At 41.4% G+C, this 18,163-nt stretch overlaps 1 protein-coding gene across 2 annotated transcripts in view; it reads left to right on the top strand.

Moving 5' to 3' along the window:
* The window catches only part of EGF (epidermal growth factor), a 97,725-nt gene that overhangs the window by 77,301 nt on the left and 2,261 nt on the right, over positions 1-18,163 (top strand). Inside the window, exons 18-23 of one of the 2 annotated variants that reach the window (XM_032333146.1) lie at positions 135-260; positions 3,590-3,712; positions 5,180-5,324; positions 10,108-10,272; positions 13,831-13,948; positions 16,752-16,857. In XM_032333146.1, coding sequence (XP_032189037.1) covers positions 135-260; positions 3,590-3,712; positions 5,180-5,324; positions 10,108-10,272; positions 13,831-13,948; positions 16,752-16,857 — 783 coding nt within the window. The remainder of the gene's footprint in view (positions 1-134; positions 261-3,589; positions 3,713-5,179; positions 5,325-10,107; positions 10,273-13,830; positions 13,949-16,751; positions 16,858-18,163) is intronic. The other variant, XM_032333147.1, reaches the window with a different exon arrangement.

Below are 18,163 nucleotides of genomic sequence, written 5' to 3' on the forward strand. Positions count from 1 at the left end.
TTACATTTGCAAACAGTATCTGAAAGCAGTTGAGTGATTGGTTGTATGAATGCTTATACTTCTGTTTTTCCCATGATTCTCATTTAATGCCAGGATTGTCTACATATTTCACTAGTTAATCATTTTGCCCACAGATATAGATGAATGTGAGACGGGCATCACTGTTTGTCCTCCCACCTCCTCTCAGTGCGTCAATACTGAAGGTGGCTATGTCTGCCGGTGCTCAGAAGGCTACCAAGGCGATGGGATTCACTGTCTTGGTAAGAGAGCATGTGTGCCAAGGGAGGAGGCCAGAGGCAGGCCTCTGAGGATGGGGAAATGCTGTGGGTGTGGTGGGTCAAGAAACGACAGGGTATAATATAAGTGCCACCCATGTTAACACTCAAAGAGAAGTTACGTGAGCTGTTCAAACTGACACAGGTCGATTCTGGATGAACAGTCAAGTTTGTGCCCTTGTGCTAGGATGGGACTAGTCAGCTTCAAGATGCTGCAGAGGTTGTGGGTCCCTCTGCCTTTCTCATTCTTTCTCTGGAGTTGAGTGACGCCAGTGCCCATTAATACTCCACACCTCAAGCCATCATGGCGGGGAGTCGTACAGCATTTTCGTTATCCCTGGATTTTGCAGGTGAGCCGCGGTGAACTGCAGAGCTGAGGGAGGCTTGTTGGAAGTCCCTGCTCTGGGCATAAAGGAAAGGGGGGAGTGGTTCTGTGAAAGGGCTCACGGGACAGCTCTGGAGGAGTGTCAGTAGACGGGAGATGCAAGCCACTGACATTCTGATACAAGGAAGGAGTGATTAAGATGTCTTTCATAATCACCGTCCTCTGCCAAGGTCTGGGTGTGGCTTCTGGGTTGGGAGCTCACTTAATGGCTGTCTCATGCCATGCCAGGTGTCAGGAACATAGCAGCGCCCACAGGTAGGGACCTGCCTGAAGCCACCCTAACCCCATGAAGTGCTTACCTGGAGTTTAACAGGGCTTTCACATGTCTCTAACAGTATTTTCTTTGCCTTCTGAAAACATGCAGATCTTTTCACGGTGAGGGGCAGATGACCTGATAAGAGACTGAAATAATACTGCTTTCTCCCACATGCTGAGGTTAAATATGAACCATCAGTCACGACTACCAAGTGTTTTTGGAGCTGGCTGGTTTAAATCAGACCTTTATCAGATTAGTTTTGTGGAGTCCACAGTCATTTGTAAATAGTCTTTTAAGCACATAGTTGGCTGTCAGTCAAGAAAATGTCACTGCTCTAATTAATCAGGCTCATAGATAATTTAGACAAACAGGCTTTATATTTAATTTACTTTGAAGAGGAAAGAAGGTATGCCTTTTGGATGTTTAAACTCATTAAACTCCGGATTCTGTATTACTAACCTATTTCCTTCCAGCAGTGAACGGGCAATAAGGTATCATGGCGCGGCCTGCCTGGGGGCAAGGAGTCCTCAGGCCACAGGGAAGAATGGGCTGATTCCTGTTCTCTCTCTCTCTCTCTTTCTCCCTCTCTGTGTTCCTTCCCCTTTTCCTCCCCTGCTATCTCTGCCTCACTCTCCCTCCCTCCTTCTTTCCTTCCTTCTTCCAGATATATGTAAATAGAGTGCTTTACATTGTGCTTGGAACATAATAAATGCCACTTAGGAGTGGTTGTGTTTCTTGACCAAGAGTATACCTTTGTTCCTAGTTCTTGGAGAAGCTCTGTCTCTCAAGGTTCACAGAGATTATAAAATTACAGAGAAAGAGAGATTACAGAGATAAAGAGGTTATAGAGATTTCATAGAAATTATAGTAGGAAGTAAGTAAAAAAAAAAAAAAGAGAGACTCAATTTGAGTCATTTGGGATAGCAGTCCAATGTGACACATATTTATTTGGCAACTCTCAGTGCAGAGACATAGTGCCCGGAAGTGCGAGGAAGAGCAGAATGATGAAGGTAGTGCTTGCTTGCGAGAAGAGTAGGACCTGAGAGACAGGGAGCTGTGATAAGTGGTGAAGGGGGGTGTGCATTATGAGAGAAGTAAAAACTACAGTGTAAGTTCCCAACAGGAAGAAAATCTGTTTGAGGTATTAAGAAAACTTCGTGAAGGAAGGATCACTGTGCATGGATATTGGGGCATGAGGAAATTTTCATTAGGCAGAAATGAGAAGGAATGGGGAGCATTCCAGGTACGAACATATGACGGGTCTATTTGGGGCGTAGACAATGGCCTACATGAGCACTAAGTATAGTGTATGTGAACTAGACGGCCTTTCTGCTGTGGTTTGGGGATGGGGGTCCTGGTGTCTCTTTTTTTCCTTATAAGAACTTCAATCCTATTGGATTAGGGCCTCACTCTTACAACCTCATTTAACTTTAATTACTTCCTTGAAGGCCCCATCTCTAAATATAGTCATGTGGAGGGTTAGAGCTTCAACATAGAGATTTGGGGGGAGATACAATTCAGTTCATAACAGGTGGGTTGCATTACATATGTAGAAGACTAGAAGTTGAGGGTCATTAGGGTTTTATGTCTCTAGACCAATCCTATCTAATAGAACTATAATATATGTTACCTATATAATTTAAAATTTTCGAATATCTCCATTACAAAAAGTACAAAGAAATAGGTGAAATTAATTTTTATTTTATTAAGCCCAACATATCCAATATATTAACATTTTAATATGTAATCAATATAAAAATCATTGAGGTATTTTTTAAATTTCATTTTTTTTCAGTGATCCAAAATTCACTTTTTTTGCACTATACCATATTTTACATTCTTTCTTATTTTATTACTAAGTCTTCAAAATCTACTAAGTGTTTTACACTTACAGCATATGTCATTGTAGACCAGTCGCAGTTCAGGTGCTCACACACCCACACATACGCACATACAGAGGGTGATGGCTACCATATTGGGCAGCTCAGCTCTGGGCAAGGGAGCGGTTGAGTCAAGGGGTGCAGTGATGGGAGATGTGCTTTAGGATGTTAATCTGGCGTGCCGTGCCCTTGTTTAGGAGTAGAGTGGGGGAGAAATGGTATGCAGGGAATGTGGGGAGGCTGTCTTATAGTAATGTAAAATTGAGGAGAAGAAAGATTTAAATGTTAGGCTGGTGGTAATTGAGAAAGAAAATAGTAGTAGTTGGGAAAGAAAGGGTCGACTTAATTTATGTTTATGCAGAAAAAAAGCAGAAATGTCTTACATGCTCTAAATACATATCAATGACTGGATGTCTATTGGCAAAAGTTAAGAACGAATCTTCAGGATCTTATTTTCTAAATGTTTACCTAGAGCTGGTTTACCAATCTCCAACCTTCCCACTGAACTGCATGTTGGGATGTCTCCTTTCCTCCCAAGCACTGAGAAAACACTCAGCCTTATTTCAGGAGTTAAGAACACCTGAATGGGCAGGCAACTGAGGGACCCACTTCATCCTTGTGTCCAGCATTCATAATATAATTTTTAATAAAAAAATACAGAGGGTCTGAGAGTGTGCAGCATGGGAGAGGTTGAAGCTGTTCCCTTCCCAGAATGTTGGCTTTTCCAATAATATAACCCTTTGTCCTCCTCTGCACCTCACTTTTCTCTTCCCTACTCCCTTGTTTCTGGCAGATATTAACGAATGCCAATTGGGCAGGCACACCTGTGGGGAAAATGCCACCTGTACAAATACGGAGGGAAACTACACCTGCATGTGTGCCGGCAGCCTGTCTGAACCTGGGCGGATATGCACTGGTAGGTTGGTGGGTGGTCTAGGGCCAAGGAAGGGACTTAATTCTGGAAAATTCTATACCCCAGTGTATTTGCTCTGAAGAGTCTAGAAATTATTCGATTCAACCGGGCTGGTGAGTTTATGTTCCTGATTAGGTGGATGCTGAGCTTGGGAATGGGTAGTAGTCCAAGTTTTCTTAATTTAATAACATCTGGAAGAAATTCCTTTCTTATTACTTACAATTCAAAAGGTGGGAATGCAGGTGGTTCTCTTTAACTATGAGACCAATGTCTTAATTTGTGATATTGATTTCTGGGGCTGCTGGAAAAACTTTGCAGGTCAAGTCAGGTCAGGAAAGATGTCTGGACCCTTAGCATTTTGAATCACTTTTAAAGCTTTTCAAATATTACCTTAAAACATTAGTATTTCTTGATCTGAATTAGAACTTTAGCTCTCTCTCTCTCTCTTTTTTTTTTTTAATGTTAATGGTCAACTTCTGCTTTCTTGAGGCTCTCCCCAAATGGCAATATCTTCTCACAATCTGTACCCTAGAAGGGGAGCTGGCTTCACCTCAACCCTGGAAACCAGGATTGGGGTCTCTTTCACCACCACTCCCAACAATTCACCTGTCTCTGCTCTGCAAGCACAAAACATCTTAAGAAAGGAAATTTCAGGACTTACTTGGGTCTCTTTTTTTTTAACACATTATTTTTCTCAGATAATTTGCTCTTCTTAAAGGTATTGAGAGACTGCTAATATTTATGTAGCTACACACCCTAATGATTTCCTTTTAAAGAGCAGACAATCATTCAATAAAAGGGACTTCGAGGGATGCCTGGGTGGCTCAGTGGATTAAGCCTCTGCCTTCAGCTCGGGTCATGGTCTGAGGACACTGGGATTGAGTCCCACATCGGGCTCCCTGCTCAGCGGGGACCCTGCTTCCCCCCCTCTCTCTCTGCCAGATGCTCTGCCTATTTGTGATCTCTGTCAAATAAATAAATAAAATCTTTAAAAAAAATAAAATAAAAGGAACTTTGCCATTTTGACATTCCCTCTGTTACAGTAGAGTTTCTATTCTGTCAGACTTACCAGTCTGGTCTTTGAGGGCTCCTCTGATATTTACATCATTTTTAGAAGAAAGCATTGTGTGGGAGAAATTTTTGAGGCTTCCAGGATACTGGGGGTAAGTGACTGGTCACTGGTAAAAGACCAGTGACTCGGGATTCATGCAGTCATTTAGAATTGACTGTTTCCTCGCTTGCCTCCAATATGCTTTCTGTCAGATAATACTGAAGCTGAAGAAAGAATGGCTGGCTTCATGGTGAATGACATGAAGTCTGGTTAGGAAAATGAAAACTGGAGTTGCTTCTGAGTTCTTGTCTCTAAAAGACACTAGATCACAAATTGTTCACAAAGACTAGTTCTGAATATTGATCCCTGGAAGACCTAATCGCTTCAGAAAGTCAAAGTAATGTCTTTGATTCTTGTAGACTCTACTCCCCCTTCTCATCTCATGGAGGACAGCCACCATTCTGTGAGAAATGGTTTCCTGGAATGCCCCCCATCCTATGACGGCTACTGCCTCCATAACGGTGTGTGTATGTACATTGAAGCAGTTGACAGATATGCATGCAAGTAAGTCAAGCTGTCTTTGTGACGGCACAGAGATATGGGACTGAAGTCCATAACTTTTAGATAATTCATAAAATTCATATCAAGGAGATTTTTTCTATAATTGGGTTTTTGCTAGGGAAAACTATATAAACACATGTATATAAATTGTGTGTTTGTGTGTGTATGTGTGTGTGTGTGTGTGTGTCTATGTACATACTGCACCCTCCTTGCGTATATAAATATATTTAAAGAATTGGCAATTTTCCCTCTTAACTTAATGTTGCTACTGGTATAGTCTGGGGCTGAAACCTCTCGTTCTGGCTGAAAACAGGTTTGTGAACGAATTCCTTGAAACTTGGATTTATTTCCTGCCGCATGTGTGGACAACATCCACAATATGTTTCTGAATTTACAAAAAGATTATATATACACATTGGACTTCTTACCCTCAACTTTCGAAAATGGAAAACAATTATTTTTCTTCAGTTTCTAATTCTAATTTTTCTAATTCTCAATTTTTTAATTCTAAATTTTTCTAATTTTTCTTCAGTTTCTAATAGTTGCTTAGTAACAATTGCTGGAAGTGGCCCCTGCTTCTGTTTGTTCCTTTTTTTGTCCCCATGACAGTTTCACAGTGGGGACCGTCAGCTGAAAAGTAGATTTGAGGGCGACCTGAAATTGTAGGCCCTCCCACCATTCTTACTCAGAAAACACTTCCTTGGCAGCAATATCTAGTTCTGCATCAAATTTTACTTTTAGTGGATTTCGTATTTTCAAGTCAATCAGAGGGAACTGGTAGGTCCTGAAGAATAAATGGGTACCCGGTGGCTAGACTACTGACTCACTGATACTTTTCTCTGCCTGAGGAAGAAGTGATAAAATATTCTGATCCTCATGAATAGAAGCTATAAGCTTAAAGGCTTTTATTATTTTATGAATAATAGTCAGCAGAAACATAGTCTAAATTGTTAGAAGAACAAGTTGTATTCTGTGACAAAGTGAATGGCTTTGCATTATAAATCACATCAGCCAGACAAAAGTGATGAAAAATGCTCATGACTGTTAGTAAAACTGACTTAAATCTCATAGAATTCTACCCTCATGTTCATATTTGCATGCTGTAATTTCCCACCCTAAGATAAATCCAATCTTCACAATAGTTGTCCTTGATTTTGATAATAAGAATCAATTTTTTTCATGTTCATCATTCCTTATTATCCAAAATAATGAAATTATGAAATAAATGTCCTACTTTATTAGATTGTGGTTTATTTTTCTCTATGATACTTAAACTTTAGATTATAAGAGACATTACAATAGTGTGAAGGGTACTTCACAATTATGAATTGCATTTAGTAGATTATTTTCACTTGACCTGATAACATCGATTCATTAAATGATTTATGAACTCTTTAGTACACTGCTTTTCTTTCTGTCATTAAATCCTGATGAAAATATCTTATTCCCTGATAATGTTTTAAACATGAGTTGCTACAAAATGACAATTAAACTACAGATAACACTCATATTTAAGGACCTTTAATCAAAAGCAATATTTAAAATATCACTAGAGGTCCCACTAGTCTAGGTCGTAACTTTGTTTTTGAATTTTACATTTAATAAAAATGTAAAATTCAAAAACAAATGTTTAATCAGACATCCAACGCTTTCCTCCTTTCGCCTTGATGACTTCACCTTGTATTTTTAAAATTCTGTCATGACACATCTCTAGGAATGCTCACCAGCTCTAACTTTTATTAGAAACACTTGATTGGCATCATTCTGCAGAGTGCTCTCAATACCGTGAGAAGGTTTATAAAGGGCTGCTCTTCTTTCCTTGTTTGAAGGCATTGGAAGACCCCCCCATATACAGAGATCCCCTGGCTATCTGGGGTACAGAGAATGTGAGAACTGAAGTCCCCATGGCCCACATCTTCCTCAAAGGTTCCTGGTCCTGACATTCTCAGAAGACCAAACCTCCTGAGCTAACAGGACATCCTTATTCATTCTGGTTTGGCTTTGAACCAGCCCACACACTTCTGGCCAGGTCTTCTTGAGATCAAGCGGCCCCAACACCAGTGCTGTGAAAGGTTGCATGAGAAAAGAGTTGTGTGGCCAAATCAGTCTGAGAAATGTTATATACTCTAGCCCTCAGTTCTTGATCACAGCACACCACAATGTGAAGTCTTGACCTTCCTTCAGAATTTCTTGAAATTATTTGACCAACTAAACTCAGATTTGAATAATTTATTGGAATAAATAAACCCAGAAATCTTTTGCTTGGTTTAACCAAAGTAGTTGATAACCCAAAGAACTAGCAGGGAGGACCCATCTATGTGAAATGCTGGCCGACTGGTTTGGGCCATGTATGGCTCAGAGAGGCCCTGATACTACAGCTTGCTTTTGCTCCCCAGGACTCTTGCACATGCGACTGACATATTCCTTGAGACCCTAAAGTCTCTGAGATTAATATCCAACAGGTTACAAGTAGCTGCTAGGCATTGATAATAAATGATTATAACCAAAGATAGCTAAAATTAAAACAGTATCCAGGAAAGCATGGAATAACTTGATGGTCCTTTTATACTTCCTACACTCAGATCCTGTCATCTCTTTCATGATGTGTTCTAGAAGAATAGCTTTTCAGTGGTGCTTAGAGCTTAAAACCCTTTTTGGAAGTAGCCCGATGTAGTAGAAAGAACACAAGCTTTGAAATCAGAAAACCATTTGGATCGAACCTGCCATTCACTGGCTAAGAGCAAAAAAGACAAAAAGTAATAAGTATTGGAAAGGATGTGGAGAAAAAGAGCCCTCACACATTGTGGGTGGAAAGATAAATTGATATAGCCACCATGGAAAACTGTATGGAATTTCCTCAAAAAGTTAAAAATAAAAATACCATATGATCCAGTAATTCTATTGGGTATTTACCCAAAGAAAAGGAAAACACTAATTCAAAAAGATAGGTACACCCCTGTGTTTATTGCAGAATTACTTATAATAGCCCTCGGTATAGAAATAACTGAAGTGTCCACTGATATGTGAATTGATAAGGAAGACACATGTGTGTGTGTGTGTGTGTGATGAAATATTGTGCAGCTACAAAAAAAGGATAAGATGTACCATTTGAGACAACATGGATGGACCTAGAATGTATTATGCTAAGTGAAATAAGTCAGACTGAGACAGACAAATACAATATAATTTCACTCCTATATGGAATCTTAAAAAATGAATAAACAAAAAAGAGGCAGAATCAGACCTGTAAATACAGAAAACAAACTGATGGGTGGGGGGGTGGGTGGGTAGAATGGGTGAATGGGAGTAGGAGATACAGTCTTCTAGTTATGGAATGAATGAGTCACAGGAATAAAAGGCATAGCATAAGGGATAGCGTCAGTGACACTGTAATAGTGATATGTGGGGACAGATGGCGGCTACACTTGTGAGCAGAGCAGAATGCATAAACTTGTCACACGGTTATATCGTACTCCTGAAACTGATATAACATTGTGTGTCAGCTATATTCAACCAATCAACCAACCAACCAACCAACCAACCAACCAAATCGCTGCCATTCATTAGCTGTATAACCTGGTACAAATTACTTAACTCCTTTGAGTCTTACTTTTCTCATCTGTAAAATGGGAATCTGCTATTGAAAGGAAAATGGGTAAAAAGTGCCTACACAGAGTCTGATACAAAGAGTGCTTAACAAACGCTAGTTTCTTCTTCTCTCCTAAAGTGACTTTCCAGTGCTCTTAACGACCAACTCAAGGTAGAACTGGGACTAGGACTGAGATCTTCTGCAGCTTTATCTCGTGCTTTTTCCCTTGCTGTCTCTTCCCACTGTGGGGGAATTCATTCCTCTGGGTCCTTTTGCAGTGAGGTGCGGATGGAGGTCGAGCCAGGGCTGAGCTGGGAGGAAATTCCTAACAAGTGAGCAGCTCAAAATACTTAAGAGGGTATTTTTGAAGTTTATGCTCCTGTGAAGGGTAATAGAATACAATTGTACCCGAGCTCCCATAATTTCTGGAAGTATATGATTCCGGTAGATGGCAGCATTGTTTCATTTACTTTTATCTATGCGGTCACCCTGTGTGGTGGTGGCTGGTGATGCTCCTTACAGTTTCACGCATGAAACACCATGAAAGCCCCTTTTCTTCCATTTAGTTTTTTCTCCTTTGAAGAAAGTATTCAAACATTTATGGGTCGCCACCGAGACCTTTTCCCTTTGGGCCAGTGATGATATTTATTTATTTATTTGTTTGTTTGTTTGTTTATTTATTTATTTTTTAAGAAAAGGGTTTCCTTGGCTGACGTGGCTGTCCTTCCTGTTCAGAGACTGCATATTCTTTTACAAGTCTGGTCTCTAGTGAGGGACTCTGCCTTCAAATTCTTCCTTCCTTTGACCTATACTCTCTGCAATCTGGCCAAACATTTGTTCAAAAACTCTCATGGCTCTTAGGGCAGAGTTGCTTTGTGTTGGTCTTAAAGGTAGCTCCTCAGGATTTTAGCCTAACAGAAGCTGATCTTTAATCAATGTTCTGCAATGCTTTATAAAGGCGGGATGCAAATAATTCCTCATCAATCCCAGGGCAAACAGACCAAAGGGGGAAGTCCATGCTGCATTAACTTGTAAATCAGAGAGCTTTCAGCTGACCCCTGATGGATTTTCCATATGCTTCCAAAGAGCTGAGTCTGGAAATGCAGAGGTTGAAAGACAACAGGATATGGAATCTGAAAATACATAAGCGTTTTTGGCCAGGGCTTAGCGCTGACCTCTGTTTGCGTGTTGTTACAGCTGTGTCTTCGGCTACGTTGGGGAGCGCTGTCAGCACCGAGACTTGAGATGGGAACTGCGCCACGCAGGCCAGGGGAGGCAGCGGCAAGTCACCGTGGTGGCCGTCTGCGTGGTGGGGCTCGTCTTGCTGCTGCTGCTGGGGCTCTGGGGGGCTCACTGCTACAGGTGACTTTGTCTTTCCTTTGGCATTTTCAACCTCTCTCTACCACCTCCTCAGGGAATGAACTTCTACACACTTGCTACATTTGTTTAAAGGGGGGACTAAGAGTGAAAAGGAAAACAAGCAATGACTAAGGATTTCACTGCTCTGAAGCCTCAGTGGTTTTGCTTCTCCTTGTTTGGTTATGGTCTTTGTCAGTATATCTACATTGTTTATGTTTTTTTTTTTTTTTTAAGCAATTTTATTTTTTTGACAGAGAGGGAGGGAACACAAGCAGGGGGTGGGAGAGGGAGAAGCCGGCTTCCTGCTGAGCAGGGAGCCGGATGCAGGGCTCCATCCCAGGACCCAGGGATCATGACCTGAGCCGAAGGCAGACACTTAACTGACTGATCCACTCAGGCACCCCTATGGGGTTGTTACTGAGCATAATGCATGTTTGTATTCTATCATTTTTTCTTCTATGCATCACCTGCTTCCCCCCATAGGCTGGGTAAGTAATTTTGCGTGGCTGCCTTCCACTCGGTCGATTTACCACAAAGTATTAACTCCTGTTCAAAGAATCATTACTTTCTCTCACTTGGGGTTTGTGTTTTCAGTAATTTCAAGGTAAAAGTTAAAAACTGTGGAGCAAAAATATTTATACATTTAATTAAAAGATTACTGCATTAAGGAGAAGGGATCATTTTCCATTTTCTTGCAAAGAACTTCATCTTCATCTTTTCCAATCGTTGTATGTGCTGTTAGAGTTTGTGCTGTACAAAATTATTGAGTCATAACACGTTTGGGCAGAGGGGAACTTTGTAGAATTACCTAATTCAGTCTCATCATTTCTTTTTAAAGATTTTATTTATTTATTTGACAGAGAGAGATCACAAGTAGACGGAGAGGCAGGCAGAGAGAGAGAGAGGGAAGCAGGCCCCCTGCTGAGCAGAGAGCCCGATGCGGGACTCGATCCCAGGACCCTGAGATCATGACCTGAGCCGAAGGCAGTGGCTTGACCCACTGAGCCACCCTGGTGCCCCCAGTCTCATCATTTTAATCTTGAAGAACCTATGACCCACTTAACCTATGGCATTAATTCTCTGGAATTGTAGGGAAGACCTACACCACCATCTGCAGATGAAAATCAAGCACATTTGCCAGGGCTGCCCAACCACTCAGGTGGCAAATGGCATGTATTATGGAGAATTTCAGCGTTTGATCCAAGACGTGCTTCTCTGAGATCCCACTGTATCCTAGCATTGTGGTTAAGAGTGTGAGCTCTAGAATCACACCACACAGGGACAAGTCCCAGTCATGCTTAAGGAACACCAGGCATGTTATTTAACCTTTGTATTCATTAATTTCCTTTGCTATAAAACGGGAACAAAAAACTATACTTACCTCGACTTACTGTAAAACTAATTGAGTTAATTTAAGTAAAGAGTTCAGCGTAGAACTGGCAAATGGGACTTAATGAACAGTGTGTTACCATGATGATGACTTTCTATGAGCGGTCATGTGTCCCTCCAAGTCTGAGATGTTCTGAACCATTTTACACCTTGAGAGACAAGGTTCTCAAGCACAAACTTGAGATTTTTAATTCAGAGGTCCAACAGTAACCATTTCACTTTTTAGCCTGGTGTTGGATTTGTAGGAAGAATATTAAGCAACCAAGATTTATCCCATTGAACAAAAGGCCAAAAGAAAAGTAGATACTTGGCAAATAGTGTAGAAAAAATGGAAGCAAGAAAGTCAAGTTCGGGACGCCTGGGTGGCTCAGTGGGTTAAGCAGCTGCCTTCGGCTCAGGTCATGATCCCAGTGTCCTGGGATCGAGTCCCACATCGGGCTCCTTGCTCAGCAGGGAGCCTGCTTCTCCCTCTGCCTCTGCTGCCACTCTGCCTGTGCTCGCTCTCTCCGCCCCCCTCTCTCTGATAAAAAAAAAAAAAAATCTTTAAAAAAAAAAGTCAAGTTCATGTATGTCATAATTATTAAGTACTTTTTCTTATTCTGTGGGTTATTACGTAGTAAGTAAGTTTTATGTTCTGTTGCTGTTCTTCAGAGCTCTAGATTGAAAGCTCTTGTCAGTTTGCTGTCTTTTTGGACTTGGAATTCAAAGACCAGCTTAGTGGGTTAGTGTAGACTTTATATACAAATCAGAACAAGTTTAGCTTCTGATCCCTGTATCCCTAAAATCAAAAGTGGTAAGAACTATTTCTTCAAAAAAAAAAAAAAAAAAAAAACCATAAAAAAAAAAATCCCCAAACAAACAAAAAAGCCTCATCAGCACTCTTTCCAGCTTATCCCTCTGCAAATTTTCAGCTACGTGTTTGACTGCATTCAAGCACTTTTATGTGTTGATTCTGAGAAGATCAAATTAAAATAGCTAGTTTAAATATTTCCATGTCACTAAAGTATACCAATAAATATAGCTCTAGTCTTGAGTTGTTGTTAGGTGTGTTGAACGATTTTCTTTAAAAAGTTCGAATCAGTTATTTCCTCCTTTTGTAGCACTCCTTGCCTGTCTTGGCCAGACTGAGCATTTGACACTCTTTGTCTTGTATATCTTTCAAGATTGTGGAATGAAGTAATTTTTTAAATGTTGTAATATTATTACTTCAAAGAGTTTGATTTCTTGGAAGGACCCACTTGTAAGAAAAGCCACAGGAAGTGTTCTGTCACAAACTATAACTTTGTTATTTTGCAACTTGGAACTGTTTCTATTAGCCACTTGATTGGATATTTTCCCTGATGCCTTTGATTAAAAACAGTACAACATATACTCACTCTCTCAGCATCCATTGCAAGAACTCACAGTTCCTTAGAATGGTTTTCATAGCAGTGCTTACCTTCCTTACTACCGTTGGTCAGATATCCTGGCAGGCCTATTTGCCAGAGGGTCACATTCCCTTAGCTGCCACCTGCCCAACATAGCAGCACTGACTTAGCTGCTACCTGCCCAAGATAGCCGCACTGTTTTAGGAATCTTGAGGCTGGCTAGTGGTCTTCACCACCATATTTACTTCATTGCCTTCCGTTAATTGGCTGCTCAATATATCATGTACCTGCCTTTCCCTCTAGAGACTACAGCTCTGGGGACAGGGATCCTGGCTTCATATTACCTCTCCCTCCCTTTACTCCCCTTTCCCTCAATGCATGACACCATGACCTCTATAGACTTTGTTCTTCGTGTTTGTCAAACAAATAAGTATTTATAAAGCTAGATTTGGAGGCAAGAGACCTATTCTACTTCCTAGCTTGGCAACATGAGATAGTATTCTCTTGGGTCCTCCTCTCTGTGTGTTCTTGTGTCTGATGCCTTTGAGTAGGAGAGGGCACCAAACTAGTGGGACGAGCCCAGGCATCTCACAGAACCTTGGAAAAAGTGAAGTATCTGGAAAGTTGTGCAGAAAAGAATGCTTAGAAAACCCAAAGTTGTGCTCCTAGTTTTCTTGATATTTCTCTCTCAGGCATTTTAAGTACCTACATTTCAGTGGCAAAAGCAGTTGTCCTTGACCTTCACTGAGTGGGCTACTGGTTGTGTTTTGTTTTGAAATTGTCTCACATTTTGGCTTTATTGCAGGACTAAGAAGCTGCCATCAAAAAATTTAAAGAATCCTTATGAAGAGTCGAACAGAGAAGGTAGCAGTAGCAAGCCTACAGACAGCCAGGCTAGGATGGCCTCCTGTCCCCAGCCTTGGGTAATGTGACCAAAGTACATGAAGCAAAAAATTGAGTTCATATGGACCCCAGTTCATTTTTCCTCATTATTTTTCTTCTATCCTGTAGCTTCTTCTTATAATTTCCATTTTTATGGGTTATGTGAGAAGTCCTTCCCAGTTATTAGGTAGTTTCTTTCAAATGGATGACTTAAAAGCCCAAGATTGTGCTCTACCTTTCTTTCCTTTTTGTTCCCCTTGTGATTTCTCCTATAGCTGTTTGTTTGTTCATTAATTTATTTTATTGAAATACAGTAGATGCTCTTATCTACTTAAGAAAAATAAACCTTTTTCTTAAGATTTCTTTTCTTCACATACATTTTAAATGTCTAAATTTCAGCAGCAAATAGTTGCCAGATGTAGCAAATAAAAATACAGGATGCCTAGCTAAATCCATACTTTCAGTGAAGGCTGAAATTTAAATTCAAATTTAACTGGATGTCTTGTATTTTATCTGGCAAACCTATACGTTTGCCAAAAAGCACAGTGATTGGGAAGTTCAAAATGCTTCATAAATTATCCACTTCAGTAACTGATCTTGAAACTGAATAGGGCTAGCTCGAGCTAGGCTAAGCTCCCTTGAAACTGTTGGGATTTCCATTTCCAGACACCTGTCAGGGACAACTTGAGTGGTTCAGTGCATGCCGCTGGTATTATGTGCGGCATGTATTGCACAAGAGGCTGGAATATATGGCAGATCCATGGGGATTGAAACCTGTGGGCTAGTAGGGGAAAGGTTCTTAGGGAGCTGTTTTGGAGGGACAGAGGCAGTGTTTGTTTCCTTCCCAAACCACCTCCCCTCTGTGCTTCCCCCCCCCCCCCCACAAAGAGTAGCTGCCCCAGGGACATGCTTCTGCCTAGCAGGTCATCGCTGATCCCGCCTCTTAGAGGCATCAGCGTATACTTGTTTTCTGGCTGAAACTTAAACTACAAAAACTTAAAATACAAAAATCAAATAAGAAATGTGAAGTCTAGCCTGACCCTCCTCTTAACTGGCCGTCTTAATCTTCAGCAAGTCACTGAAAATCCTGTTTCTTCTTCAGGACACCGAGGGGTTTGGATTACAGGACCTCTGAGATCCCTTCTGTATCTTTGCATTCCCTAAATGTGTGCTCCTGGATGGACTTACCTAAAGAATGTCCTCAGTTCTTTGAGCCCTCATGACCGTGGACTTCTAAATGACCTATACTGCACCTTTCGGTCTATAGGGTGTTTCATTCAGGTTTTGGGTAGCAAGTTTAATTCATGGTATTGAAATCATGGAAAGGAGGGAGAAACAATCTGTATCTAGTTTTTAAAAAACCAAAAACAGTTGCCACTGTCATTAGCAGCTTGTTGGCTCAGAGCTGTGGCAGAAGGCCTCGGGCTGCTGAGCTCAGTCCCCCCGGCCGTCCTAACGGTCCACCGTAACTGTCACCCACACCAGCTGCTGCTGCAGATACAGTGGGAGTGGGAGACAGCCAAGCATCTGAACCAGCAGGAGAAACAGCAGAACCAAATCTGGTTCCATCAGCTGCCTTCCTCATCTCAGCCTAGGATTCTAGGACCTCGGTTCTTCTGGCAGAAAAACATGTGGCTGGAAAATTTGCAGTGCAGAGGGCTGGATTTTGACTTTAGTCAGAAATAATGGGTATGTGCCCTGAAACAGTGAGTTATGTATTGATTTGGCAATATGTTGCTGCAGGGAGACCATTAAGGGAGAGAAAGCAGTGAAGGATAATTAGCATTGTGGAAAATAAGAAAATGAAAACACATGTTCATGGGATTCGCCAACATTTCTCTTCCTAATTGACTCCAGTCGTTATTCTTCCTATAATTTTCTCAAAGAGAAATATGACCAGGGAGGTTTTCTTTTTCTTTTTCTATTCCATTTTTCTTATTGTACTTCTGAGTTCTGGGCTCCTCCTGGGGAGGGGCCATCTCTGAACCGACAGTGAGCATGATCCGCTAAAATCTTAGGGCAGTCCCTCTGCTGGGTTACTGATTGGTGAGGAAAGACTTTGCAGATTGTACTCTTTGTCCAAGGGCATGAGTTAACTTATAGCATTGATCTATTTTTTTTTATTGGTCTATTTTAATATCAAATCTATCTAATGTGAGTGAGAGCCAGTGAACTCTGCGCAGCCTGCATTGCAAGTGCCCAACAATCGCAGATAGTACAGTAAGGACAAAAATAATTAATTTTTTGACCAAAGAGAAATGCTGAACCTTTCTGGGCCTGCCTTTTAGAATTCTTGTTTCTAAGGTGTTCAACTATGAAAAAGCATTTTGAGGATCCCTGCAAAATAGTAGTTCTACTATTAGTTATTATTACCCATTAAGAATCCCAAATTACCAAGAACTTGGTAGCATGTTTAAATGAACTTCATTAACTAAACACACACACATATTTGAAAAGTTGGAGCGCATACATATATGAGATCTTATTTGTCTGGTCTTGGGGCGATGCTTAGAATTAGGGAATCTAAGGGATTCTTGGAATGCTTAAAGTAAAATGGTGGGATCGTTGGGATCCATGATCCAAAAGTTGGGATTCTAGAATTAGAATAGATTCTCCAGTTAAGTATTGATAGTGCCCATTTGCCTTTATCGACATAAGGCTCCTAATTGAAAACAGAATCTTTCATCAGCAAGAGAAAGAAATTTTACAGGGCCTTCCTTTCGGCTTTCACCTTCCATACAATGAACTTAATGAATCCATAAACTTTGGCTCCATGTATGTTGAGATCATTGATGAATTATAGCAAGGTCCTCTCTCTCCTTCCCTCCCTTGTGTTCTCTGCAGTTTGTGGTGATAAAGGAACACCAAAATCTCAGGAATGGAAGTCAACCCGTGACCCTCAAGGATGGTGAGGCAGCAGATGTTAGCCAGTTCTCCTCTCTGGAGCCAGGTGAGTGGCTGTCTTCATCTGGATCCTGAATGTTTTTCCGAGTCTCATGGAAGTGCAGACACAATAGTTAAACTATGTAGGAGCTATGCGAGTGGCTGGGCTGGATTGAAATGCCTCAGAGCCTTGGAGAGATGCATTTGGATTGGATTCTTATTGTGCACGAAGTGACCATGTTTCCTCAAAACTCTGGTTGCACAGCAGTTTGCTAGATCACTTTGGGCCAGCACACAGCTCTTTCTTTTGAATTCGGTGGGATTTTGTGGTCAGTCTTTGGGATCTGTATTAATAGCTGTAGGTATAATTCTGGTGAAATTGTAAATGGCTCTAAGAAAATGTGTTCCATGTTCTAGTAGGAAGGTTCCTGTGAATTTAAGTTGATCTGGGGGTCCTCCTGGGGATTTGGGAGTTTTCACATCTTATCAGGGGCCAGCCCTCAGCCAGATGCCTGAGTCATCTGTGAAGTCCATGCAGGCTACTGAGAGAGGATCCATAAAATCATCCCGGGTTCTCGGGCTGCTCTGGGACTCAATCTGTCTCAGGTGGAATTGGAATTAGATACTTTGCAACATAGTACCTTTGCCAAGAATTGCACGATGATAATAAACATCTTTGGCATGGGGCTCAGATGTCAGTTTTATTTCATAACTCAGAGGACAAAGTTGAACATGTTTTGAATTATAAGCTGTTATAAAGTTTCAAAGAAACATTGAACCCATAAAACATGGTTTCTCTGGATACCTGGCTGGCTCTGTCGATTAAGCATCTGTCTTTGGCTCAGGTCATGGTCCCAGGGTCCTGGGATCGAGTTCTGCATTGGGCTCCTGGCTGAGCAAGGAACCTGCCTCTCCCCTGCTTATGTTCCCTCTCTGTCTCCCTCTCTCTCTGACAAATAAATAAAATCTTAAAAACAAAACAAAGCAAAACAAAACACCAGTTTCTCTGCCGAGAGGGGCTTCAGCTCTGCTTATATTTTCTGATGTCTGACCTTTGTGAATATGCTTGTTACTGGAGCCCCTGGGTGGCTCAGACTGTTAAGCATCTGCCTTCGGCTCAGGTCATGATCCCGGGGTCCTGGGATTGAGCCCCACATTGGGCTCCCAGCTCTGCAGGAAGCCTGCTTCTCCCGTTCCTGCTTGTGTTCCCCTTCTTGCTATGTCTCTGTCAAATAAATAAATAAAATCTTAAAAAAATATATGCTTGGGGGTGCCTGGGTGGCTCAGTGGGTTAATCCTCTGCCTTTGGCTCAGGTCATGGTCTCAGGGTCCTGGGATCGAGCCCCGCATTGGGCTCTCTGCTCAGCAGGGGG

Source organism: Mustela erminea, chromosome 2 (assembly GCF_009829155.1).
Source record: "Mustela erminea isolate mMusErm1 chromosome 2, mMusErm1.Pri, whole genome shotgun sequence".
In the NCBI taxonomy this organism is placed as follows: domain Eukaryota; kingdom Metazoa; phylum Chordata; class Mammalia; order Carnivora; family Mustelidae; genus Mustela; species Mustela erminea.